At 42.7% G+C, this 27,931-nt stretch overlaps 1 protein-coding gene across 4 annotated transcripts in view; it reads right to left on the bottom strand.

The window, feature by feature from the left end:
• Positions 1 to 93: 93 nt before the first annotated feature.
• The window catches only part of ACVR2A (activin A receptor type 2A), a 50,381-nt gene continuing 22,543 nt past the window's right edge, over positions 94 to 27,931 (bottom strand). For 2 of the 4 annotated variants that reach the window (XM_015869262.3, XM_085552931.1), the window contains exons 2-12: positions 22,944 to 23,151; positions 20,626 to 20,735; positions 19,169 to 19,323; positions 11,788 to 11,811; positions 8,655 to 8,798; positions 7,884 to 8,027; positions 6,968 to 7,113; positions 6,424 to 6,538; positions 6,004 to 6,142; positions 4,397 to 4,527; positions 94 to 3,529 (exon numbers count right to left, since the gene is read on the bottom strand). In XM_015869262.3, the coding sequence (XP_015724748.2) occupies positions 3,335 to 3,529; positions 4,397 to 4,527; positions 6,004 to 6,142; positions 6,424 to 6,538; positions 6,968 to 7,113; positions 7,884 to 8,027; positions 8,655 to 8,798; positions 11,788 to 11,811; positions 19,169 to 19,323; positions 20,626 to 20,735; positions 22,944 to 23,151 (1,511 nt within the window). In that variant the 3' untranslated portion in view covers positions 94 to 3,334. The remainder of the gene's footprint in view (positions 3,530 to 4,396; positions 4,528 to 6,003; positions 6,143 to 6,423; positions 6,539 to 6,967; positions 7,114 to 7,883; positions 8,028 to 8,654; positions 8,799 to 11,787; positions 11,812 to 19,168; positions 19,324 to 20,625; positions 20,736 to 22,943; positions 23,152 to 27,931) is intronic. The other 2 variants (XM_085552932.1, XM_015869263.3) reach the window with 1 other exon arrangement.

Genomic DNA, 27,931 nt, shown 5'->3' with positions numbered 1-27,931 from the left:
TGTGCTGCTGGGGGCACCCAAATGAGTGCTGGTGAGCAACAGCAGCTCCTGCTGAACTGCTGGGGAAAGGGCTGGACAAAAGGCATCAGCACATCGTAGTAGTCACATTTTTTATTTTAACTTTTTTGAGGGGAATGGGGGAAAAAAGAGCATACATTTGTATTTGTACAATATTTAACAATCACTTTGTTGGGAGGGGAGGGAGTTGGTTTGTTTTTAGTACTTGCAGAAAAACAGCAAGCACATCTGACAGTAGTACAACAACCTGTGCCCAAAACACTGACAAATACAAAGAGTAAAGTTAAAATAATTGCTTACCAAAGTCTCGAGAGGTAACGAATAGAGTATGGACTGAAACTGCACTTAAAATAAGAAGTAAAAATAAAGTACTGCTGGTTGAGTATCTGAGGTAAAAGATGTTCCGTCAAGGATGCTACTTGAATCGTTTTGCCCGTGAAACCTACATTGCAGCTTCCTGCATTTTGTACCAAGTGTTCCTAATGGACGTCATCGTATTTATTAAAAAAGGCTACAAACGAGAAGCTGGAAATAGAGCAGAGTGGTGGCCCTGTTCTGTCCGATGCTGATACGGCCAGCAGCCGCCTTCTTACTGCCTGGTTACGTTGTAGTTCGTGCACCAGCGTTGGTCTTTGGACTGACTTCTCCTCAGGAGCTGAGGTACCAGGTTTTGCAGCGCTCAGCCCCAGCGAGCACTGACTGCAAGCAGGCAATGCTGAAATGCTTCCACCTGCATCAACCTCACCGCATCCTGCTCGCGTTTACGCTCCAGAAATGCTGGCTCTGAGGTTTCTCAGCTTGCACACTTGAACGCTCCAGCAGCGAACCAGAAGTAAGCCGGAATGCCCTGCGAGAGCAGCTGTACCTGACCCAATTGGAAAGCATTTATACTGCGAGTATCTTTTTCACAGCTGCACTGAATTATGCTGTTGCAAATCAGGAAATTCAGAGTAGCGCAGTACTGAAACGCTCAGATAGACCCCAATGCAGTTTTAAAACACGAAGAGAAGTGATCTTGGTTTCCTGGGGCAAAGCTCAGCACTTGCAGGGGGTGCAGCTCTCTGCTGCCAGACCCTGCAGCGGCTGAAGGACAACACAAAAGTGCTGCACGTTTTGGACAGGACCGCTCTTTGCTTGAGAACTTGGCCTGTATTTATTCTACCTCTGCTGGGAAAGGGGTTAAAACTCAATGGGAGCACAGAAGTTTGAAGCAAAATACAAATGGATCCTTATTTGTTCAGAACTCAGCAGCTATGCTTATGCCCTGCTGAGCGCAGAAGATGGCATCCCAGGAGTAAAAATGGAAGCAAAATGAAAACGTCAATTACGGTGGCCACAAGCAGCTTCTTTTTACGACCCATCTGAACAGCACGGGGCTGCGCCCTGCAGTAGCAGCAACCCCTCTGAGCCACATGGAGCCTCAGCAGAAAGACGAGCAGCAGCGTGACACAGCACAGGGAGCGCAGCAGCAGGAGCACCGCAGCCATGCCTTCCCTTCCCTCCCTGCTGAGAGCACACCGACCTACATCTTGTTTGCTGTAACCTCCATTATTGTTGCCAGAGATTTAAGTCCCTGTAAAACAGCGCCTTGGGGTGGGACGGACCCAATCTTCCAAGGTAACATTCACATTTAAGCCCCTAATTGCAACGTTAGAGGCTTCTTTTGAAAGCCCTCCAAAGCTCGGTGTGATAACAAACAGGCAACGATAACACAGCACAGCCCTGGCTAACGTCGGTTCTGTGCTCCAGAGGTTTGTAACATTTATTGTACTCTGTGTAAAGGACCAAATAAACCTGGTGGAGCAGCACTTCTGAGAAGCACTTTGGCACCTATCTACCAGTCCGTTTGTAATTGACATGTAAGGCATGACTCACCACTCACATTGCAGTCGTGAAAGCCATTTCAGTGTTCTTCCCTACGCTTCTGCCAGTCTGTGGTACGGAATCGGTTACCCCGGAGTTGTCATTGCATATCTCAGTTGTAGGTGTGACTAAACGATCCCTGAAAGTTCTGAGTGTTTATCATCTGCAAAGCGTGGCGGTAGTTTCAGGTGGGGTGGGATAAGCCCCAGGTCTCACAGACAGTCAGCAGGACGCCGGTAAGATGGCACCAACTCGAAGCAGAGTGAAGGATGCAAATCTCAAAGCGGAAAGGAAGGAATTTGGGGTAACTGAGCTTCCTGAGGTGATCCTGAAACAGAGACACAGAACCCACTGCGTCCTGCTTAGTGAAACAGAGAGCACGGCGGGCAGACCTCGTCACAAACATAAATAGGAAAAGGCTTCTCTTAAAATAAAAAGACTACGATCGCAGAGCTTTCCAGTGTCACAGCTCACAGAAAATTAAAAGTCATGCTTAAGCTTTCAACTACTCCTCAGACACAGCAAACCTAAATAGAATTCCATTAAATAAATGTATGAGATACTCTGGGAAATGGAGGTAAGAGAAAAGCTTCAAACTAAAACAGGGAGGAAAAGTTTGTTTCAAGAAACAGCACTTGTTTTTTTCTTTTATACACAACAAGCTAGTACAAGAAAAAGGCTAAAAACACTGCTTTAGGAATGGCCATTTACTGTTGGCATGAAGCATAGCTTACCCTTCTTAAATAACACAGTGAATTTGAAGTACATCATTTACAAAACACGGATCGGTTTATTACTCCAATTCTGTTAGTGTTGTCAATCTCATAATTTAGCGGAGGTGGAACTGAGGTATACCTTGTTGAGGGAGGTTAAGTAATACTTGGAAGCCTCTTTGCTATATCCCACTTGATTACTTTTGTTTATGTACACCGAAACAGCAGCACACTAAACATTCACAAGCTGTGTCATATTGGCATTACAATAAGTCATCTTTATAAACAACAGCAAATGCAATAAAAACAAGTTACCCTTTTTTTTTTGTTTGTTTGATTTTGTTTTTGTGTTTTTTTGTTTTTCAATCTGAAATGAAATGTTTGATTTAAAAAAAATACCAGTAGTTCCTTAAGGAATTCATCAGTCTCTTCCGACAGCTATTAAGAAACCCAATGTCAGTTTGTAAAACGCTCCGTCAGCCCGTCCAGGTTCGCCCTTTGTTCAGGCCCTGAACAGCCCCGCTGCCACCTCCGGGCGCGTCCTTCGGCATAAGCAGGGAATGCAGAAAGTCTCATGGATTCGTGTGTGGGAGGAGGGGGAGCAGAAAGGGAAACACGTCCCGACGCTCCCAGAGACCCCGCGGTCGCTTCACACAGAACACGACGACGCCGGCAGTCCCGTCAGCTTTAGCAGCTCCAGCGAAGAGTCCTGTTGGTCAGTTCCATGACCAGTGCAACTATCATAGACTGGATTCTTTGGGAGGAAAGTCAACATTTGTCACCATTGTGACCACAGTCACGATGTCCTCTGTTGTTATAATGTTAGTTAGTTTTTGCATCTGAATAATGCGTTCTTCTACGCAGCCCGCTGACAGCCTGGCTTCTGCATCGTGATCCCAGCACTCCTCGATGGTCTCACACAGCATCGCCATCCCCTGCGGGCAAACAGAGGCAGGGTGAGGGAGCCTTCCATGAGCTCAGCAGAGGTTTGAGGTACAGCCCTTTGCATCCCTTTAGCCACATTAGTTTTGAAGCCCAACGTGTCAGGGCACCTCACACCTATTATCAATGGCACAAAAGAAACAAGCCCAACAGCAAGCCAGTGCTTTTCATTACAGCACACTGCTGTATGCTGGCAGTGGTTGTGGCACTTCCTAAGGCTTCACACTCAGAGAGGTGAAGCTGTGCAGGGATAACATGAAAGCAAACTGTACAGAAGGGGATCTGCCCCCGGCACCAGTTCATTTCTCTCCCATGTAACACTGAGCTGATCCCACAGCATGCTGCTTACAGGGAGCAGATGGCAGCGCACACATTGGCCTTGCAGATGCTGCCATCTATTGTTCCCAATAACCCATTCTTTGAGAACAAAGCAAAACAAAAGGAATGGAAGTTAAACAGTGTGAGGAATGCACAGCATTGCTGACGTCTCTTGCCAGAAGCCAACTCACAGGAGCTGCTCCTCCCTAACAGCTCCCAGCAGCTTCCCACTCGCTCACCCTGCGTTGTTACGTGCACTGCTTGTTCCTTCCCGCAGGAAATCAAGGCTGTTATTCCTTATGTTTAATTGTATCATGCACGTTTTCATTTCAGACAAAAAACCACAGAATCTCTGCTTTAACCAAAAAAAAGCACTTTCAATTCGCTCAAGACGAGAGGGAACTTTTTATGGTGTTCATAAGTCCATTTGATTTTTACTACGCTCAAATCCTTCCTAAAAGACAGCTGTGTGAGCAGCACACCGTGCAGGATTAACACTACCTGATTCAAATCACAACAGCTCCTGGTGCAGAACTACTTACAGAATGCTTCTGCCAGCACTCTCTTAAAACAGGCCTCTTCTTTTTATGAACCACAACTTCCTGCATGTCTTCAAGGGAAGGATGCTGGCCGATTTCTTCTTCAAACGGCAGCATGTACTCATCTACTGGGCCTGCAGATGAGCAAAAAGATATTAGTTAAAACACAAGTTCTGCTTAAAGGAAAAAAGATTTGCCTGTTAGAAACGTAGCCCATAAGCAGATGCTTATAGCATAGTTTGCTTCTGGTGCTGCTAAGGCTCACACAGTGCCAGGTGAGCAGCAGCTCAGCCCCTCACTGAGCAGCTCAGACCCTTCACTCTCCCACCTGTGGCAGCCACACGCAGGGGACACAGGGAAAGGAGGAAGGCGAAGGTGAGCAGAGCAGCACAGCACAGCACAGAGCCCACCGAGCACTGCAGGTACCTGCTGCAAACAAAGCAACTCGGAGACAGAAAGAGCAGCCGTGAGTGCAGAGCTGCACACAGCTGTGACTCAGGAAGGCTGCTTTCCTCTCACATCTCCCTCACTTTCTGGAATAATAACCACACCTGCCAGAGATCTACGACACACTTCTAGTGAGATTCAGGTACGTGTGTTTTACAGTGCAAAGGGGCAAGAGAGATCAATACAGAATGCGGGTCTGCCCCTGAAAGCACACTGATCCCGTTAGTAAACCCAAGCAGAGCTTTCATATTTACATAGTTTCATTAAAGACTTCACTGCAAAGTGAACTTCCCCTGAATGTTTTGAGCCTTGTCTTTTGTCTCGTCCTGCATTAACCCTGACTTGTGCTGGACACCATAAAAACTCCTCTACTTAAAACATTTAAGAGAACTGTTCATACTTGAAATATAGGACCAGAAACCTTTTCTTGATAGTTTGAAACCTGGTTCGAACAGTTTGCTTCATGGATAAATACACAGCTGTGACAGACTCCCAGCTAACAGCTCAGAGTGCTGCACGTTGCCGACCCAGCCATGTTTTCAGTCTCTGTGCTATCAGCAATTCTTTGGCATATTCCTGTCTCCCATTAAAATAACCATCACTCTGATGCCAACCAAGAGAACGACTGGGCAGGGAGGCACCGAGTTTCCACAACAGTGCCTCACTCACACCTACAGTTAAATCAGCAGCAGAATCTCCTATATTACTCATTCCATTGTTTCCTTTCACCAGGATTCAAGGACCAAGGTTTGTATGTATGCCAAGAAGCAGCCAGAAAATCATGAGCTGCCACACTGTGCTCTTTGTAATAGAATACATGTTGACCAACAAGAATTCTTCATGTCAGAAAAGAAACAATACTGAGGGACAAACTGGTCGGTGCTGACACTGTGAGGCTGACCACAGGGAATCAAACAAGTCAGGTGTTCAGCAGTAATTCCTTCTTGCTATCGCCAGGAGAAGAAAAGCACAGGGGCAGAAAATGTTTACCTGGGACATCATACACAGGAGAGATTCAATTATGAAGTGACTGCGTGGTGCTGGTGTTTAATTCCTTTGCTCACAAAACTACCATCCTTCATGCACATAACCTACCTTCCAATTCCTAGTTTAAAAGCCACCCATTTAATGAAGCATTTCAACAGAGCAGGTATTTTGCTCACCATCTGAGGCAGTGCAGCGTGACGCCAGCTCCCAGAGGACCAAGCCCATGGCATACATGTCTATTCTCAAAAACGCATCCCTTTGGAAGTTTATAGCACCTTCTAGGACCTCAGGAGCCATGTACCTTCGTGTGCCAACCTGGAGAGACACAAACATAACAACACTGCACACTCGGAACCAACAGTTTGTGGAAGTGTGAAATGGGAGGAAAGCAGCGAGACGGGGCAGAGGACAAAAAGCTGTGATCTTTAATTATCTACATAACTGAGTAATATTAACTGATTCTACGAGAAGGTCAGAATTGCCACCTCTCTTAGAGGTCAGAGTTGATGATACCATATCCTTTCCACAAAGATCACAAAGTATCACTTTGTTCACAGTTACAGCTGTGTTGTGTGTGCAAACCAATCCATCTTTACCTGTCCATGTGTATCTCCTGCAGATTTTCCAGCCTCGAACTTTAAAGCTAGACCAAAATCAGCAATGCAAGCTGTAAGGTTGTTTTTCAGCAGCACATTCTTGCTTTTGATGTCCCTTTCAAGGTAAAGAAAATAATTAGAAATCCAGAACATGAAATATTGTATGAAGTGATATGTATATATATGTAATATAAAGAACTAGCACACAAAACCACCACTTACAGTATACGTCTCCATCTGAAGGCATTCAGTATTACTTGAAGTTACATACATTTGTTTCAAAAGCTATACTGGCAATTATTTTATATACTCATAGGATACTCAAATAATTGTGCAAAAAGGGTTACATTAACTGCAATGTCCCCGCTGCCCTCTATAAAACACCAGCCAGCTTTCTGCTTAGGCTGGGCAGATCTTCCTTATTAGGCTCCTGATATCTACAGAAGGAAGTTATCACAGTAATTTTTGAGTACTTTGTATCTGTCCATATTTCATGTCCTTTGGCTCCAAGTTAAACATTAACCATCAGCTGCAGATCCCTTACCTATGTGAGATGGCAGGTTTATGTCCATCTTTTAGCCCTGGTATATCCTCATGGAGATAAGCCAGGCCTCGAGCCATAGTCTGAGCAATGTGACACAGCTCATTCCAGGAAACCACGTTAGCCTTGAGGAAGTCAGTTAACGAACCCTGCGTAGCAAAAAAGAACAATTGTAAGATAAGTTTCACTCCCAACAAGCCATAAAGAAAACCTCTGCGTAGCCTCCATCCTAAAATACCATGGTATGCTTATCTGCCTTCCTCTGTTTTCTGATAAATCCTATCATTACACACACATATCTACTGCTAGCTTAAAATACAACAAAAAATTAACCTTTGCATCATCACTGCCTGTGAACAGCACAGAGATGTACCCATGTATCACTTCAATAACCAGGCAGCATAAATCAACTCAAGTTCATGGCCAACAATCTGCACACAGCTGCCCATATCAGAAATAGGAGCCAGGCCCTGATTTTTAGGGCGACTTATGGCCTTCCAGCCACAGGAAATTGCAGGTCAGATTCGCCTTCAGGAATCTGCTCAGCTGTGGACGTGCACTCTCTGAGCCCTTTAACTGACAGCCTCTCTTTTCTCTTGGAGCAATGACTGTAAGACCTACATCAGAAGAGGAACGGATGGGATAAAATGCCAGAATTGACATTAAATCACAACGTCCACAAGGTGGAGCCTATTTAATTCAGGCAAATACAGATGAGGGACATGCAGAAATAAGCACACTGTAAGAAGCAAAAAGGTAGGATAAGTATTTCTATGTGTTGTAAAATAACCTCTTTATTAAGTACAGACTGACAACAGCTGAAAGTAAGCTTAAATAAATCCACATCCAGCATCAGTTAACAGTCAGTGAAAGCTCTTCACATTCCTGTCACTACCTGAAGGTCGTGTTTGCAACAAACCTTTTCGTGAAATGCTGTAATTAACCAGAGATCGACATCAATGCTAGTGCCTCGTTTCTCTGCTCCGATGAACTGCAGAATATTGTCGTGCTTCATTCCAGGTAGGCTGTAAATTTCATATTCGTTCTGCCACGACTGTTTGTCCTTTAAGCAACAAACAAAACCAACATCAAACAACCAAGTCAATACCACGATCCTACGAGGTCCCCCAGGTAGCAGCAGTGGCTGTTTGTAAGTGATGAAAAGCCATCCTGGTGTCACTGTAATGCCACCCTCATGGACACCATGTAAATTTGCTCTTAATGTTGTGATCACAACCTATTCTAAGCATGGCTTTCAGAAGGTACTTGCTGGGAAGCCAACAGCATTTTGTTTAATTAGAACCTTACAGCTCTTACAGTGCTGCATTTCAGAACATCTATTTACTGGCTCACACTCAGTCCAAGTGCAGCTTAATTTGGTCTCAGTGATGGAAAAGACATTTGAGAACAGCAAACAGTATTCAGGTATCCGTGCTAACTAAGTATTTTTGTTGTCTTTGCCTTATGGCTGTACAGAATTTCTGTTTCACTAATACACATTTGCTGCATTTAATAAAGCCCCACATGCTTTGGCTGAAGCTGTTTCCCACGCCTGAGAACATCCCTGCAATACCCACATTTACGGTACGTGATGAAAGTTCTCTAAAAAAAAGATTCTCACTGTGAGCAGAAAACATGGCTTGCATTACGATAAGCCCAGCAATGCAGGACATGAAGAACTTTTGCCTACCTGGATAGGGAATATTTTGACTGCAACATACTCGTTCAGCAGCTGAGCTTTCCACACACACCCAAATCGTCCCCTGGCTTTGATCTCCAGCAACTGCAGCGGCTTCAAACCCATCAACGGTGAAGGTGGTGGTGGTCCAGGATCCTGAAATTAGGTAAACACCATTAATTAACATTGCTATTACAATATGTGCCATCTAGAAATAAAGGCCTGTAAACCAAGACTTGGTACCATGTAGCCAACCCTCCTGCAACAAATTCCCCCAGACAAACCAGAAACAAAACAGCAACTCTTCTCCACAGGAAGGAAAAAATAACAGACTGTGAGGCATGCTCAGAATTATGTGCAAGCAACAGCACGACAACAGTTACAGTACACACCTGTCCAACCAGGAATAAAAGCACAGCAAAAATTAAGGGATAAAGATAATTAAGTTTCACTTGGTACCTTTTTAAGCAATGGAACTAACCCAAACACCTTTGGTTTCCCTCACCCTGCCTTTACCACGCTCTCCTGAGCACCCTACTGATGGGCTGAAACGGTGAAATGCAGCTCTTCCTTAAATTATACACATCACCTGCTTTCTTCCCTACCACCAACCAACACACCAGACCCGCCTGCGATGCCCCTGCATCAAACAGCTCCACCCAGACCTGGCCCCTCCTGCCTGACCCCCGCAATGGTGTTGCCATTGGTGATGATACATGGGCAGGGGATGAACAGTGTTCATGGCAGCATGGCTCAGCAGAGGCCTTACGTGACATATGAAAGCAAGAACCTACAAATGGAAGGCTGGTATTGCACTGCAGAATACACAGCGTGCTGCTCAATGTCCAGAATGTATACTTCACTCCTGATTTCCCCACCAACATCAAACATCTCATGCGTGTTAAAGATGTTTGCTGAACAACTGTGGTTTTAAAGTATGCTTTGCTATTGTGAGAATGGAGACAAGAGCTTCTGCATCCATCCAAGTTCCGAGCAGTTTAAGCACAGTAATAAATAACCATACTCTCTTTCCTGTTAAGCAATAAACACATCCTTCAAAATGGACTAGTTTCATCAATAGCTTTCTATCAATTCAAATAAATTCATCAGAAATCAGTACCTGTAAAAACATGATACTGAAATACAGAGTGGGGAAGTTACAATACTACCCTCTAAAGATTATGAAGTTCTTTTGCCAACGCAATTGATGGATGCACAGATAAAGCTGCTGCATCAATGTAGCTGGGTTTAAGCTGGGTAAACACAAGAGGAAACTAAGCTTAAGAATTAAAACCTGCTTCTAACACAAGTTCTTGTTCCTGGAGCTGCTGATACACGGCCATGCAAGTTTCCACTCCTGTGCTGCCCTTCATTCGGTGCCAAAGCCCTTTATGAATATTTCAGGCAGCAGGGAGCTCACTGTCCTCAAACTGAAACGAGATGCCCAAATTTACTCACTAAGGCCTATTTTGAGTTCTACAAAGCTGTTATTTTAAGGGTCCTGAGCACAGCGTGGCACCCAAAGACTGAACACCATGAACACCGTGCCATTACACAACCTGTGTGACCAGGTTTGAACCTTGGGACTCGCCTGAACTAAGAGAACCTCTCATGGGAAGTAAACCCGAACCTCCCTTGCTGCAGCAGCTTTCCTTCCTGCCCCACTCCCTGCTCTCCCTTTAGCCCGTGTGCAATACTTCCCATATACCCACACTCTGCATTTCCTAGAAGGTCTGAGCACTTCAAACTATTTTCCCACTTGTTATACAGCGAACTTCTATAAAATCAAAACTTTCTGCTCCTTGTGAAGAACAACCATAACTGTACACAGAGCAAAACGAATCCTGATTGGAAATGGGAAGGAGAGCTGCCTTGACATAAACTAATAGTTTTTAGGTTTCCTGAAGTGAGTGGGGAACGGTTCTGAAGATCAACCAGAAGCATCACAACAGGAAAACTACAAATCCAAGGCAATGATGAGCTGGATGGACAGATTAAGGGCTGCCCCAACACCATCCACCAGCATGTGAGTGCAGCTCCAGTCGTTCCCCTCACATGAAAAAGGACCAATAAGCCACGTGTGGTTGTACAAAGACATTTCTCTCTTCGGACTCCAAAATAAGAACAAGTTCTTAAACTCCACAGCCCACACATGTTCTCCATGTTAACTTCTGCATTAATTCCCCTTGGTTACATTTATTCTACAGCTTCCATTAGAACATGGTCAACAAATCCTCATTTCTCTTTTTGAGTTTAGGTTCATTTTCAATTGAATACCATACGAAAACCCAAACAGAGTAGAAGTCAGAACTCAGCTTCTGTAATGTAGCCTAGGACTGACCCTGTGACTTGCATCAAACTCTTATTAACATAATCTAGGTAGTAGCTTGTACTCATAACACTTATTTTTCCTTATCTGGAATGAAGTCATTTGGAGCAAAACAGTACAAAGAACAGAATGATGGTCCTTCACAGGTGTGATATTCAGAATATTTAGACAGCAACCTTCTATTTCCCCCTAAAGCATGTTCACAAGGTGTTTTGGCTGTGAATACGAGGCCGATGTAGAAAAAATACAGACAATGAAAACTGAGCATTCAGACCACAGCTCCAATCTTGCTTGGTTTTTCAACCACACAGTAACGAGCATGGCTCTAAACAAACAGTTCTCAGTTACTTGCAGTTTTTTAAATGAAGAACCATCAATTAAATGCAAGTAAAAATCACTTCTGGCCAACGATGAAGTCAAAGTAGAGACTGATGGTGGCAGAGCACTTCTCTTCAGCTAACCTCTGTCCTCCATCCAAACACATCCATTTCACACACATGAGCTGTGCCAGCTGCTCACGGCAGGCAGCCCCCAGCTGCAGGAGTGCAGTGCACAGCCCAGTGCTGGACGTGGCACTGGCTGCAGCATTCCTGGTGTACTCCACATCAGTCCCTGCAGACATGTAACTCCATTGCCTGAGGAGTCACGGCAGGCTTCATGAAAGCCACAGGCAGCAGACTGAATCTCTGTTCTTCAACCCCGCATGCTTACCAATTTCTGGACTAAAATACTGAAAGGATGGAATTCATACCAAAACAACTTCTTACAAGTCCACAGAAAGTTCCATAACCATGAACAAACATCAATGCATCTTACCTCAATCATTATATGAAAGGCGTGCTTGTTGAGGGGGAAAAAACACAGGCAAAAGAAATTACTATTTACATCGAGAATGGGATGAGAAAACAGTTTATAAGAAAAGAGACAAAATAAATTGCTTGCGAATTAACAACAAAAATACTCATGGGGATCACAATACTTTCCTGTGCTGATAACAGAGCATTTAAAATGAAAAAAGAAAAGCATCATTGATATGTTAGCAAAGAAAAATAAGCAAAACCAAAGGTTTGAATACAGACCATCCGCTGAATTGATCTCATAATTAGAAACAGGAGCGTCCATGTTGGTGCCTACACAAACGTCACTGCAGAACAGTGTATAAACACATGCAGAACATACTTACAAACACAAGTTATGCAACTCAGCTCGTTATGCTCCCAACTGCACAGTAGAGGGCACTGTTGTATTTTATCTTTTAAGTTAAGAGACTACACTGTACTCAGTACCTCGCTGAGGAAAATGGAAACTTTACATGCCTGAGTTAGAACCAAACCTCACTAACAGACAGGTCTTCATACACTGGATCTGTGTCAGTAAATCTGGCATGCTTGAACAGGAACTAGGACATGTGGACCTGCAGATGCCACATCCCACACATACAAGGTACAATTATAATGCTTAAGACTTATTTCAAACAAATCATGAGTTCACAGACCACTGAACGAAATCTATTACAAAAGCAGAAGTCCAAGAGCTCTATTACTGAAACTTAAAACATGTTTCAATGAGACAAGCTTGTCTGTGCTGATTCAAAGTAGGGAGGCTCAGAGACACCTTCATTCCTTCTCCTGGGCTTTTTTCTCAGTCATTTTCTGTGTCCTCTGCAGTTTGATCAGATACTGCAACAGCACAACACCCAAAGGCCTGAAGCATTCGGCTGCCATGTAGCAGCAGTCATGTCCTCCTTCTGCCTTTGCCCTTACATTCTTCAGATTCTACGGAGCTGGGGCCAACACCAGCCTCCTCTCAGCTCAAGAACTGTCTAGCACACACTTAGCATTATCTACATAATTAATAATAGAAGGGCTGAAGCATTTCTTGAAGTCTAAATTAGCTGGGGTCTGATTTACAGCTTGCTGTCAGGTGGGTGCCCAGAGCAGCCCTCCTGGGTCAGCCAGCACAGCCGCAGGTGAGGCTGAAGCCCCTGAACCCAGCACTGACCCTACAAGCCTTGTACAGCCTGCAGATACGTCAGGCACTTTATCAGAGGGAGGAACTCCCTTTAAAAGGGCTAAAAAAACCCTTCAGCTCATTTTCTTTCACTGACTGGCGGTCCCAGTATGACAACAGCTATTCAGTGTATGCAACTCAGACACGGCAGCACAAACTCCACAACCCACGAGCACGGACGTTCCTGCTCCAAGCTGCCCATGTTCCTTTACCTGAAACAACAGCCAAGCAAAACAACAACATTGCTCCATCTTTGCATCTGATAGGGGACAGCTCTGCCCAGGCTGATAGCCACATCTATTACATGCTCACATCTCTGCTGAAGCAGCAGGTGAATAAACAAGCACTGCTTGTATGAAGTAGCTACTCGACAAATCTCTTTCCTTGGGCTGCAAAAGAAAGTCATTAAAGAGTAATTTTTCAGGCCTGTTTGCTGCTACAGTCCTCCAGTTCCAAAGAACCATGTAAATTCCTCAGAAATAAGTAAAAAGGCACAGGAATCCAAACATTCTGCTCTTAGCAAAATGAGAAAACACATACATGGAATTCTGAAGTCCTATCCCAATCCCCACATCACTCTCTTAATGAAATCCCCGCCCCAGACCTTAACACATCACACACAGGACAACTTCCAAAGAGATTTATGCACACCGCCGACATTCTGACACTAAAACCATTGCCTGTCCCTTCAGATACACACCACCAAGGCAGAAATTTCATTAGATATCCAAATACCAGCAGGTTAAGCAGTATCTGGCTATTATTGAAATGCAAATATATTCATTTCAGCAATTACTGCAACTCTCAAGTAATAAAAGCTGGGAGCAATGGAGAGCCCCACAGAAAAGCCACCATCCCCACACACACACACACATAGCTTCGTGTTCAGGCCGGGAGCAGGGAAATAGCTGCGATACCTGCAACCACCTGGATAAAAAAACAAATCCAAGCAGTTTGTCTGAACTACAGACACGTCACAGAGATATTTATAAATGTAATGCTCCAAATAAATGCACATCACCAATTCACTCCCTGGTTCCTAACTACGGCCTTAAATACAGCATCTGCCTGTTCTCTTACAAGTCCCTCGACCTTTTCACTTACAAGTCCCTCAAATGCAAAGTAAAATGATTTGTTCTTGCATTCCTGAGAGGTATCAGCCTACAGAACCCAGGAGAGCATTTCTAAGGACACACAGCACTGGACTTCGCGATGGAAAATTACTAAAAAGCTCCCAAAGGTCAGGTACCTGATTGCACACTTGCCAGAAATCGCTGTTCCAGCCCTCCTGTGATTGCTCCCCAGCACAATCAAAGACTATCACCTTTGAACAAGTGTACCTGAGCTGGGTATCCCAGCACCACAATCAAAGGATGGCGTCAGAGCTCCCTCCTCTGTCACTCCAGCTACTGATTGGAATCAGTTCTACAAGTTCTCATTAGACCTGAAGGTAAAAATGCATCACCACAGAACATCAAGTCATGCACACTCCTGGCAGTGCCAACCTAGGGCTTATGGGTCTTTTAAATACTAACATTGCCACTCATTTAATGTTAATGATTCATCCACGACCGGCAAGTACTCAGCCTTAACTCCTTCCTAGCTAACCAAAGGCTTCAACCCAGCCTGCACCCACCATTCAAAACAAGTTCTTCCCATGTCCAACTCCCAGCTTTTCTCCACTGATCAATGTATTCTTGATAAAACACCTCTCTCTTTCTTATCCCTCATTTTTCAAGTGTTTTAATGGTTCTATAACAACAACAGAAGTGGCTGGAAGAGCATAGTGGGAAAAACCTCAACATTTCATTTCATTTTGTGATTCTTCCTCAGCAGCCAACAGCCATTTTCTGAGTGTGGTAAAGGGACAGATTGCCCCAGAGATCTGAGAGCACCAAGTCGATTATTTGGTGTGCTCAAACTTAATTTAAGGAATAAAAAAAGTAAGTGAAAATCTTTTCCAATGCCAACCACAACATATTTACTCACTAGTACCTACATTTCCATTATTTGTTTGAAAATAAATCATTTTCTTTCATTAATATTCATCCCATGTTAAGCAGAACTGCTTTCAATTCTGACTTCTTACAGCTGAAACTGAAGTAGCAAAATCATGATGAGGCTACACAGGTTTATTTGTACTATAGTATCCTCAGGAGAAGTTGCACCGAAGGAGGTACGATGGTGATAGGAGCAACCCCTCCAACACAGAGTAATTGCTGAGACTCAAAGCATCGAGACCAGAGCGATGACCATAGCGGTACATCTTTGTATCTGATCCATGTGCTCCAGTTAAGTCTTGGTTTATGCAGCACGTGACTGGAAACAAGGCATGTCTTCCCTATATGAGATGAACCACTGATGTTCATCTGAATGCAGGAAGTAGTAAAATAAAAAAGAATCATACAAGATGCATGTGCTCAGTATGAGGAATACTGGGTGGAAAGCTAAAGAAAGCAAGATATACGAGGTTAAAATGCACATGACAAAGTCCTGCATAACCCTCTGTGAGGAGAGAGAGAAATGGGAATTCTTAGGAATCAAGCTTGCTATTATGGATGCATTTGGAAGCATGTGGTTTTTATGTCACTGTTTAATACAGAGTTTAAACAGCTCATTATGAGATTTTGAATTTCCAGTCACATCAGATAGGCCCAGATCAGGCCTTTCTTCTGCTCAGTGCTTAAACACATGCAGCATCTTTGACCCAAGTAACTCCAAATGTTTCAGAAGAAAGCATAAAAATAGGCTAAGAAAAATGACATTATGTGAATCGACAAAGCTTTTTCCAACCCTCACAACAGATGACTCTTATTTTAAAAACAACACAAAACAAAAAAAGCAACTCTGTGCTCTACTAAGAAATTCATCACTTGGGCACTTACTTCACTAAAAGTACACGAGGTTAATTTTTCTATGCACAGTATGGAGAGCCACAGCTCTGCAAACTGATAAAAAACAGAAGTGTTACTTGTGTCAGTTATGCTATAAAATAGGTTGTGGTCCTATCTATCAGATGACAGAGTGGTAACACCGCAGTCACAATTAGCACTGAGTGACAACCCTGGCCCATGCTCAAGAGATGTAAAAAAATAAATGAGCATAGCAGATCAACTCCCTGCCATCCACGTTCACGTTCCTACCAGGAGAATTAGCAGGATGCTGCGGGGAAACCTGAAATGCACCTAAACTGAGTGAGAGCTTTAGTCCACAGGGGCCACAGTGCTTCATGTGCGGTGTACTCAGTGCTCACAAGTGAAAGTGAACTGAGCACCAGTAACTCTTTCTAAATAAAAATACAGTTTCAAACATCTAAAACACTGAGCCATCTTTCTGGTAAATAGATCAGACATATGGACTATATGTTTGCTGCACGTTAAGTCCTAACACAAATAAGGAGATGAAATAGCTCAGTCAAACTGTTTTACATAAACACGCATATATTTTGCAAACCTACATTTGCTAATAACTCATTACAGAATTTGAGGAGTGATAAATTTTCACTAAATTTGACTGCCAGCTTTAGCTAGACTGCAGACAGCAAGGCACACCGTGCAACTGGTGCTGGGTTGGGGAGGCGAGACGAGATGCCTGCAGGGCAGGGGAGCAGTGGGTCAGTGCTGTCCCCACATGGTCCAGTGGGTACAGAGCATGGCAGGAGTGATCCAGAGCAGCCGCAGCTATCCAACTTCAATACCAAACCTACCCCTGCCTCACTGGAATTAGAATAGTTACCTGGCCATCCCAATGTAATCCACAGAGCTGTGCACTGAGGTCAGTCTGTGCCAGAACCGCCTGCCTGATGTGCTGTGATGCAGTTCTATTTTCAAAGGAACATGCAGTTGTTTCCATTTTCTCAGACATTCACAGACATTCATCCTTCCTTTCAGTTCCAAAATTTCTTCTAGAATATTTCTCCATCTTCTTTTCTTTTTTCTTTAATCTACCAAACAGTCCCTTTCCCTGTAGCACAATCACTGACATTCTATTTACTTACTCTTTCTTCTCCTAATTCTTCCAACTTTTCTTATCCTCCAGTGTTTCCTCCTCTTGATTCTCTCTCATTTCTCATCCTCCCCCCTTACTTGCTACAGACAGGAGGGTTCCTGCCAGGGCACACTGCTGCTCAGCACTCCCACTGCCATGCAGAACCTTTACTTTTACATCAGAAACTGATGTTTTCTAGTGAATATCTGATACGCCCCTAATTAAACCATCCCACCGATTGCGACAGTAAGGCTCAGAGAAGAATGCATTTGCCTACAGACTCTACCCATGCCCTACTTATTAAATATACTGATTAAATTATTTAAATATTTGTTTTATGGTTATAAAGCTACTAATACTCTTCCCTCTCTTCCTGTTTCCCCCGCTTCCCATTGAAATCAGCTGTAACCAAATTTTAAAGTGGGAAACACTGCTCTGCTGCCTATGGGAGAATATTTCTACCTTTTATTTCCATAATTTCATTTAGATTTTCAGGCAGAAGTCACTTTTCCTGACTTTCCACATGGAGCCTTAATGCCTATTCACCACAAGATAAGAAAATGTTATTACACCATAACTAGCTCATGCACCAACATATACTTATCCCAACAGATACAATCTAGGCATTAACGAACAGGTTATTACCCTATTTATTAAAAATTTATGACATGTCCACTCCTGTACTGAACAAAAACCATGGAAGAAAAGAGCTACAATAAAAAGGAAGAAGAAAACCAAAATTCAGGTTCTTGATATATTGCAAGCATTCAACATTCGCTTGCTTTTCTGACACTGTCTGTAAGCCCAACAGGGAAATTCATTATTCACACAACTGGAAAGCATAAACTTAATCTTACAATGGAGACTGCTAAGATGACATAAAGACCCAAATACAGAAAAACGGAAATGAGTGCCAGAGTTATGCTACCAGATCTACATGAAGTCGGTTTGTTGCAAGGTCAGGATATATGCTCTTTTCCCCCTGAACCTTACCCTTTGGCATGTAGTTATGTCCACTGCCTCCTGTTAAACTTCTCTTATCTGTTACTATGAAACTGAAACCAAAACAATTTGATTTCTCAACCACAGGTAATAACACTTCATGGAGCACCCTGACGTCAAGCATTAGCACAGGAAAACCTCACAGCAGCTGGCAGTACAGGGTAAATGCATGCAACCCTTTTAAAACACAATCCTACCAAAAATAGCAAGTGTTTTACCTTCAGATAACCATAAACTGAATTGTCACTGTATGAGAGGTGAGGTGCTGTAGCTGAGCAGTCACTGCACTGGCTCAGGGAGATTAAGTTCAAATCTGACTCCAAAATCTCAAGTATGGGACCTCTCCTTCAGTTCTGAGGGTTTTGTTGTCTCAATCTCACCCCTGGATGGCCTTCTACATACTATTAGTTACACCTACACAATCAGCTGGAGCCTGACAACAGCAGAAACTGTAAAAGTTGGTTTTGATGCCATGAAGCCAGGATCCATTTCAAACTTGAGGACAACCAGCTCAGAATATTTCCCAGGTAAAAGAAACAGTGATACAATTGAGACATTTAAAGACAAAATATAACTTTAGCATGAAGAAATAAGAGGAAAAAGATGGTGGGAAGAACACAAGTCACAAGATGAACTCAGCCCTTGGACTACGTTTCAATTACATATTTTCTTTATAATCCCCTTAACTGATCAACCTGTAATTCAGTTCCATGCTTTTTTCCTCTGCTAGCTGTGCTTTCCCTGTTTCTGTTTTCCATCCACTGCAAATTGTGATTATGAATTAGCCTCTCCCCTTTATTTTTGTTGTAAGCTAAGCATTACAGAAAGCTCAGGAGCACATGAGAGCACCTGCACACAACATGCACACGAGCAGTGGGACAAATGAACTTCCCTCACCTCTCAGCAATGTGAAGCCAGAACTTTTGTGCTGTTTAGTTCCACACAGCCCCAAAACAGTTTTATAAACAGATCCTCACTCATGCATCAAATATCAATCAAAACACACAAAGCTATTAAAGTAAAAGCTGATGTTTTTTGCTTTTGGTGATACCAAGCACAGACACCTTTAAATTAGCAAAGCAGCAGGAGGCCTCAGCCATGCAACAGATGCCCATTTCTGTCTCCCCTTTGCTTCAGACATGTTTGGTTTTTTTTTTACCTTTCAAAAAAAGAAAGAAGTCATAATGCAGCAACTTACTTGGGTTGGAACAAGTACTGGAGGATATGCCAGCTTGTGATGTCTGTACATCCAAAATGAAAACAGCACAATCACTGCAATTCCCATTATAGGCACCAATGAATAAAGCAAGGTATTGAATAGAGGTGGCTTCGGTGTGACTGGATTGGAAGTTGCTGAAGGGAACAACAACAAAAAAAAAGTACATAATTCATTCATGGCTGGAAAAATCTATCATCCCAATCTAAACTTCACGCATTCAGTACAACAGGATAACAGCACTTCATCAAACAGCATACTCTAATAATTAAACAGGTGTGTACTCGAAAGGCAGCATTTCAGAAGACATGGAGATAACCCAGATCCCCAGACTTACATGCCAGTGTACCCAACTGTTTTGTGTTTCTATGCTTGCTCTATCTACATTGTGCAAGAGACGTTTTTATTTAAAGGACCACAAGAATGCCATCACTAAATGAATGAGAAAAGAATCAATACAGAGGTTTAATCTTCAGAATGTAAATAGTAAGAAATCATTAGTAAGTAGCGCTGGCCAGAAATAATCTGCCAATGGATTGAGGTTCTGCTCATTTGCTGAAAGTAAAAAACCTCTGGCTGAAGACATTTAAGTATCTCAGCGAGGACTCCAGAGGATCTTCTGGGGGCAACAGAGAGCAAGGAAGAATGTCCATGATTGTGTTAGCAATATAGCTGACAAAACTGACAGGAGCATCTCTTGGGTCACCAAAGAGAACTTGAATCTCACAGAAACGTTATTTAATATCACAACTTCCTCTGGCTACGCAGTGCACAAGACATTTGCCAATTTCAATTCACTTATTGACACTGATAGTCTTCCAACAAAGATTATGAGATTCTTGACTGGAAGAAGATACTCAAAAATAACTTCCTAACCTTCTACCTATTGTTTTCTTAAAACCATTTGTTAAGCATTGTTATCTGATGTGCTCTGTAACTTAGAATGAAATCCTTCCAAAACTTTTAAAGGTTACTATGTGAAGCGGTTTAAAGAAATACTGCAAACATCTTTTCATGAAGAGGAGCATTCCTAGGCTGGATGTGCGTAGCAAGATAATACTGCTTATAACCTAATAATTTATAAATGCTTACAGAAGCTTCCCTGTGCAATTAAGGTAAGATTTGACAGTAGATACAGCATATGAAAAAGGCCAATAATTTCATGTTATTTTTTCTTCTCACCTTCAGAAAAGAGCTGAGTGCATTTTATCAAGTTAAATTTCCTTTTTTTTAGTAGCTTTTAAATTGAAGGGACTGGTAACTTTCTAGGTTCATTATATGGATGCACACAGCTCTATCATTTGGGGAATCAGAAACCTTCTGGCAGAAAAAACCTGACTGTAACATTTTGGAAAGTCTCATCTCCTAAACATGCACAAGATCAGACATTCCTGAACTCTGCTATACAGTCTCTTCATCAGTGTGTTAGAACAACTTACGCTGTGTGACCTCCATTTCTGGAAAGTAGAAGAAGCGTTCATTACACATGTTGCCTTCACAACAACAGAAGAACACTTCAGGGCTGTCCTTTTTCTCTATGCAATCATTCCTATAAAGTAACAAAAAAAACCTTATTAATCTTACGCTGTCTGTTTTGCTGAAAAGAAAACATTTGATAATATTTAAAATTTAAAGGGAACATCAGTGAGTTACCCAGAATAGCAAACTACTCACAATACAGCAAAATGTGAGGGAGACTTATTATTTTATATTGCAACAATGAAATGCCGTTAACGTTAAACCTGAAACAGAATGTTTTGCTATTTCTAACACAAAATTCAAGAAAAGCTGACAAAAGAGCAGCTCAAGATGTGTGTTTACATGTGCAAAACAAACAAGTAAATGGTGAGCATTTAATCGCAGTCTCACAGAACAGGGTTGCAAACAATGGAGATAAGAAGGAAGTAAAATTATTTTACTGCATTTTTAGAAAACACTGATATACCATGACTTCTCCTGCATGTACGTATTCCATGTAGGGAAAGGTTTTATTTCAGACGGTGACTTAAAAGCTGGCCACAATTTCTATTAACTAACAAGCCTAAAATAATTAAGTAAGGAGGCAAAAACAGGAGTAATGCAGAAGGCAACAATTTGACAGCAGATACAAGCTTGAAGGTCCTGCAGGAATAGCTGCTGACATTACATGTTTCTAGACCTCCAAACAGTTCCAGGTTCATCTTCAAACACTAGGTTATTTTATAGATCCGGCTATTACAATTAGACTGTGCTGAAATGTCCATAACACATTATTTGATGTTCTTAATCTGCTGCTGCTTGGAGTTCATCACACTGTAACTCTCTGTTTAGTAAACTGCCAGAGATAAGATTTTGCTTAATGGTTATTTTAAACAAACGCAGCACCATGCATTCCTCTGACAAGCTACAGTTACTGAGGGCACAGACAAGCTTTTACTTCAACTGTTCCTCTCTTGCATTTTATTCCTTCTTCCAGTTCCTTTTCATAGCTCAAAGGAGAGCTCAGTGCTGAACTGTTCCAGACTGTTCAGTGATGTAAGCTGCAGCAGTGGGATGCCAACGGTACAGAACCTAATTCTACTTCCAATTCGAAAAATTCTATTTCCATCCTACAAGTTCAAAGCCAGGCAGAAATAAAATCGGTTCAAAATGGAAATATTTCCACTTCTGCAAATCTACAACTAAGTAGAGTTTAAAAAGATATCAAAGTACTTTCCTATCCTGGCTTACTGTTACTACACATTAGTAGCAATTATTTATTGCAGGTTTCTTCATAAATTGTCCTCTGTCTTTCAGCACAGCAGGATTTCAACCATGCTATGCAAGCACGCTTGCAGATGCTTTGCTTCTTCTCTGAGGAGCAGAAAATCAGGAGTACTGTTCAGCTTAGCTATCAGTTAAAGGAAAAAACATCCCAGCATGGGGAAACTTTATTTGGTATAAAGCACTACAATGAATCTTTCCTACTCATTCAACAAACATAACAGGAAAGCTTTCCAAAATATGGCCAAAAATGATTTCTAAATTCATTTTAATACAAAACTTTCACGCTTTTATTATATGTAATTATTTCCCTTTTCTAAACAGTAACTGTGTCAGACAAAGAACAGTTAGTACAGTACTTCAAAGACTTACAGCACTACTTCCTAAAACATGTAATACTATTTCTTAAAAGAGTCACGACCTTTATTCAGCCAGTAGGTAACAAAGCACAGGTCCTGCTGTTAATGCTCATGGGTACTTGCTACACCATCTGTTACACTAAAACGAGTGGATTTCTAAAATATTCAGTGTCTCTTAGAACTGCTACTGAGGTGAGTGTTACAGCAAACTGCCAAAATGCTTTCAGATTAAAGGAAAGCACAGACACGGTGTATCAGCTGTCCTGCTCCAATGGTTTAGGAGAGGTGAACTATGAATCCCAAGTTCTGTTTTCAGTAACTGTATTTGCACTGGTTGACAGTAAACTGCTACAAAAAAAAATTGGCCTAAATATATAAAAATTAAACAAGACTTTTAGTACATAGTAACTTAATGAGAGCAAGTAGCACATGCTATTCTGTAAACACCATAAACTTACTCAGGTGAAGTTGGGTCCATACATACAGTTAAATGAAGGAAAAAAAATATCCTACATGTTTGGAGAAAAGCTTAGGTGCAATTATTTCCAGGCTACTGGACTGATCTTTTGTCTCAGTTACCGATTGCAGAAGAGAGGTTATAATGATTACAGACAAGCAATACAGTATAAACTTATAAATGAAGCTTAAAAACTTACCTGTCGTAACAGTTGATGTCATCTAGCCAGCAACCTTGTTTCACTATTTCAATTGATCCGGAAATATTCTTCCATGTAGCAAAACAGTGTCGTCTTTTATCTTTATCTCCATAACAGGGTTCAATGCCACTGCGATTTGTTTTATCTTTCTCCCAATTAGCGTTGTAGTAGATGCACTCTTGTGTTTCTGATCTGCCAAGAATGGCACCTTCAAGGTAAGAAAAGCAATCCACAGTTAGCAGCATTCTGATGAACAAGTTGCACACCAACAGTCAAACCCAGGACGTACTGACAGATCACACAACGCTTGCATCAGCGCAGCAAGTCCCCCTTCCCCTTCGCCCTCTTTGTTTTTTAGCCAAAGAAAGCAAGCACTGAAAGCTCACACGCATTCCAAGTCAGTTTTGAAACCTAAACCACAGCCCTTCCGTTAACTCAAATGCCAAATTGGACACCTTATCAAGATTTGAAGAAACAAAGGACAAGTTATGGCAATATTTTACCCTGAACAGCAATAGAATAGAAATTTTAAAATACTGAACATTAGAAGTTGAGTTAGTTTAGCCAAAGAATATTCACTAGCAGAATTTGCCACAAAGCTTTCTTTCCCCCTCCCATGTTGTTACACCTGCCAGAAAATCTGCTTGTAAATCTTAGGAACCTAAACTCAACTGATCATTTCATGGTTCGGATGCATCAAAAACACAATGCTAAAGCAGCACCACTTCAGCCACTCCGATTTACAAAGCAGGCAATGGGAGCTGTGCCCACCAGGTGTAAGGCAATGGTCCCTCACTTCCAAGGGCACAGAGGATGCCCTGCTGTGGTTCCATCTAGCGAACCAGCTGCAAGCTGACAGCCACTGGAGCTGTGCCACATCTCCACAGCCAAGTGCCCAACTTCCCTTGTGCCCAGGGCCAGCCACGAAGGAGGAATGTGAGCCAAGAGGTGCTTGGAGGCCAGAGCACTGACGCAGTCTGTACTGAACAAGCTGGTGCGCTGTATCAGACTAGCAGACCTGCTACACTGCCTAGTTGTTATGTAGTTATTTCTTTCCTGCCATCCCGCCATTCAGCAATTCTGATTTGTCTTTTAAATTACTAGTATAGATGATCCATCAATTCCTACCAACGGCCAACCACAAAAATCAACCAGTATTATCAGACCGAGGCACTCTGTTTGGAGCTAACTTGAGAGTTTTGATGTGATGGGAAGTATCAGTCTGGATTCTGCAAAGATAAGGGACTGTTTGGACATGAGACTGTTCCTCAAACCCCAGACAGCAGAGCTGACAGTTCAGTTTCAAAACCATTTCCAGTGGATACTGTGTGAGGAATGGTTTGCAGGCATCCAAGAGCGTGATGCACTTAGCAGAGACTGAAGGAACACCTGGCTTTTCCTTCTGTTTTAGTCTTGCAAACACTGCCAAGAAGGTGTCATCAATCTTCATTCAAGCTTCATCATTTAATATATTAAAAAAACATGGAAAAACAGAAGGATGTAGAAGAAAACCAGGATTGGTCAGAAGTATGACAATGCATGTTCAGTCTGCCTGTACACCTAGCTGATAGATTTAAGAGATTACTGAAGATGAGATGCTAACAAGAAAATGCGTTCAGTAGCAGTGCCAGTCAGGTTCCCACCTATTTCTTTGTATCACTCGGTACCTAACAAACATACATTTATAATTTGGATACACTGCTGTATCCGTACCATGCTCCTTTCTCCCATACCAGTACAGCCATCAGCAGGGCAGCTCTAGGCCTGACCTGTGGGACCAAATCCTTGGCATCCAGGCACTCAGAATGGAAATATGAGCGAGCACAGCCTGCTGTACAGGCACCAAAAGGCTGCAGGGACTGCTTCCTGCTGAGCACTGCAAGCACCCTCAGAACACAGCACTGGCCATCACAGCAGGCACTGTGCTGACAGTGTCAGCCACCCCGCATTGCCACTTCCAGAAACTTTTGCCTTTGACGCATTCCCAAAATAGGCAGAGGATGCTGCTTACGCTTCTTGGGAAAGAGCCTGGATGTTCAACGGGAGAGACACGCGAGCCAGCTGGTAACACTGCGAGATGCAGCATGTTAACTATTACATTCTTTGTGTTGCAATGGCCTGACCTTTACAACTCCCAGCCACGGCAAGAAACAGATGAGGCAACAGATTGAACAATTTGGTTCTGTCAGTGCAATAAAGCAGAAGTCCTGGATGTATCTCATACGTGCCATTCCTTTTCTCCTGTTGCCAAGCCTTGCTTTGAAGGACCACGGAAAAGCTGAATTCGTGAAATTCTGAAACTACCATAAGATTAACTTTGCACAAATAGTTTTCTTACACACATGTTCTCAACAGTCAGGTTTTCCTATTTGCCAATAGTGAATCAGTTCTATCTAACTGGGCTGTTGGCAAAGCACTGCTTTAGGGACTCTGGAGCTGCCCGGAGCACCTAGCTGTGATAATACCTTCTCAGGTGACTGTGTGGCCATTTGGGACAGGTCTGGCCAGGCTGAAGTGACATCCCGATGTACCAGGACAGTTCTGACGCAGCTTTCACAGCAGAGAAGCAGGACCAAGGTGAAAGCAAGGAGAAAGGAAACAGGAAAACAGCACAAGGAAGCAGCCCTGAGCCTACTGCACAAAGAAAGCACCAGGCTGCATCCAGACAGCCCCTTCCCAAGGACCAAACTGATGGAGGAATACGGCAGCTGGAGCTGACAACAAATACACATCTATTTGGGTTCCAATTTAGGCAAAATATGCCTCTAATGAAAGTCCTATTACCATTCTGAGTGCTGAAAAATTGTTTTCTCCAGAAATTGACAGGTCCTTGGGAAACCTATTACTGAACCTCAAAATGCAAAATGCTGCTGTTGAAAGGAGCCACGAGCAGAGCTCCAGGATAAGCTTAAGAACTTATGCTCTTATGAACTTAAGGTCTGAAAGCTTGTGAAAAGAAAACACGTCAAAAAAGGCAAGAACATGCAGGTATATAACAGAGTTTGGTTTCAGCATGTTAGCACAGATAACATTTAATCTGTTCTGTGCCACTGCAGGTTGCGTGCTGCTGCATTGCTGGGCATTTGTGTTCAAATGACAGCTGCAGAAGGAAAAAAAGAACCAACATTTGCTAGTGAACTTCTGAACTGCTGTTAATACAGGATGCACTGTAATTGTCAGCAGTACAGAAAACAACTTTATCAGAGTTGTTAGGAGCAGTCTGGAAAACCTCACCTTTGTAGGGATTTGAAGGACTGGCTTCCATTCTTTTAAGCAGGACTACATGAATTCCTGAAGAATAAACCCTGCCTGTTTGCAGATAGAACTGCGCTCTTTTTCCATCCGGTGTTTTCCTGAGATACACTTACTCAAGCCCAAGATGCAAACGGCAACAGTGAAACATGGAAGAGGATCCCGTCTGTCCTTCCCAGCTGTACAACCTACCCCATCAAGCCCATCACACTCCAGTGGTGCCTGATGCTACTACAAACACAAGGACAGAAATGGAAAGGGTTTACAGGCAGGAATGCTCATAGTATAGGCAAGAACTTCTTTGGGGCTGTTCACTAAACACAAAAAATGATAGGGTTAAGCTTGTCCTGGTACCACTCTACTTCCTGCAGGAAGGTTATTTACACTGTGTTCGACTTGGGGTGCATCTGAGCTCAGTCTGGGCAGGGAGACCCACAAATGCATGAGGAACTAATGTATTAGTATGGTGGATCAGCAGAATGGCCAGAAGCACCCCAGGGACTGGACACAGTGAGACAGGACACAGATCACCCCATTCATTACAGTATGTGAACCATAACACTGTTCCAGGCGACTAAGAAAAAGGTCAGAAAACGCAGTAGAGCTGCAGATAGTGCCTGAAAAGCTTCACTTACAGCACAGACACCTTTTTCAAGTACTTATCCACATATCTTATTCTAGCCGTTTCCACAGTGATCTCGTATACGCCCTCTAGACCCACAAATATATCTGGGAACAGACTACAGAAATACACCACAAAGGGCCAGCTTTGATGTTTCTACAACCAGGAAACAAGTTTTTATCTTTCTATATTTTTTTCTGATAACACCCAGGGGAATGTTTCCCAAAGGAAAAATAAAGGGTTTATTTTCAGTATAATAAAGCAAACTGAGTTACAACACTAAGGATCTGCTCTATCCTCCTTATGCATGATAAGATGCCTCAAAATATATTTTGTTGAGCTTTGGACAAGTGTTAGTCCTATTACCGTTGTTCTCAATGCTTTCAGGTCAGACAAGGACTGTAATTCCTCTAAACTGTGCCAAAGTACATTCATTAAATCCATACGTGACAGCAATTAACCTAAGCAGTGCAAGAATCGGGCAAAAGATAAACAAGTCAGTAAAGTAACAAATCACCTGACCTGCTGCCACACTGCCTTACAGAGCAGATGTTCTATCTCCTCAGATTAGAATTTCCCCTTAACCTTCTCCTTTTCAGCACGGTCTACCAAATCAGCGTTGCAGTTAATCAGGTTATTGTGGAAGAATGCAGAAATACCAGTGAAGTGCTCCATCCAGAGATCTTTCAAGAGCCTTAAAAAAGGCCCTGAGGGTTCAATTCTTTTCCTAGGACGAAATTTATGAATAAAACAACGAGACACATCTGCAAAGGCGGCAGCTCTGGCACTGGAGGTGCAGCTGGACCCCGCAGCAGCTTTGTTCTGCCATTAAGCACTCAGCACACCATGCCTCAGCATGAGGTGAGCTGTAGCAGAAGCAGTGCTCCAGGAAGGCTGCAGGGCCCCAGCATGTCACCATTTCTTTTCAGGGTGCAAGCAATGGGCCAAAACACCCTGGCATCCTTGCTTTTATTAATGCTTCAATTCTGCAGTTAAGTTCCACTTAACATTTCAAGGCACAGCAATGAGTTGTTCCAGTAAGAAAGTTGTGGTAGATTTAAGTATCACGCAAGGCATACCAGCTTCTGAACAGAAACACCACTTCAGGCTACCA

Source organism: Coturnix japonica, chromosome 7 (assembly GCF_054131305.1).
Source record: "Coturnix japonica strain WE chromosome 7, WE-NBRP24, whole genome shotgun sequence".
NCBI lineage: Eukaryota > Metazoa > Chordata > Aves > Galliformes > Phasianidae > Coturnix > Coturnix japonica.
This window is presented reverse-complemented; position numbering and strand designations above follow the sequence as displayed.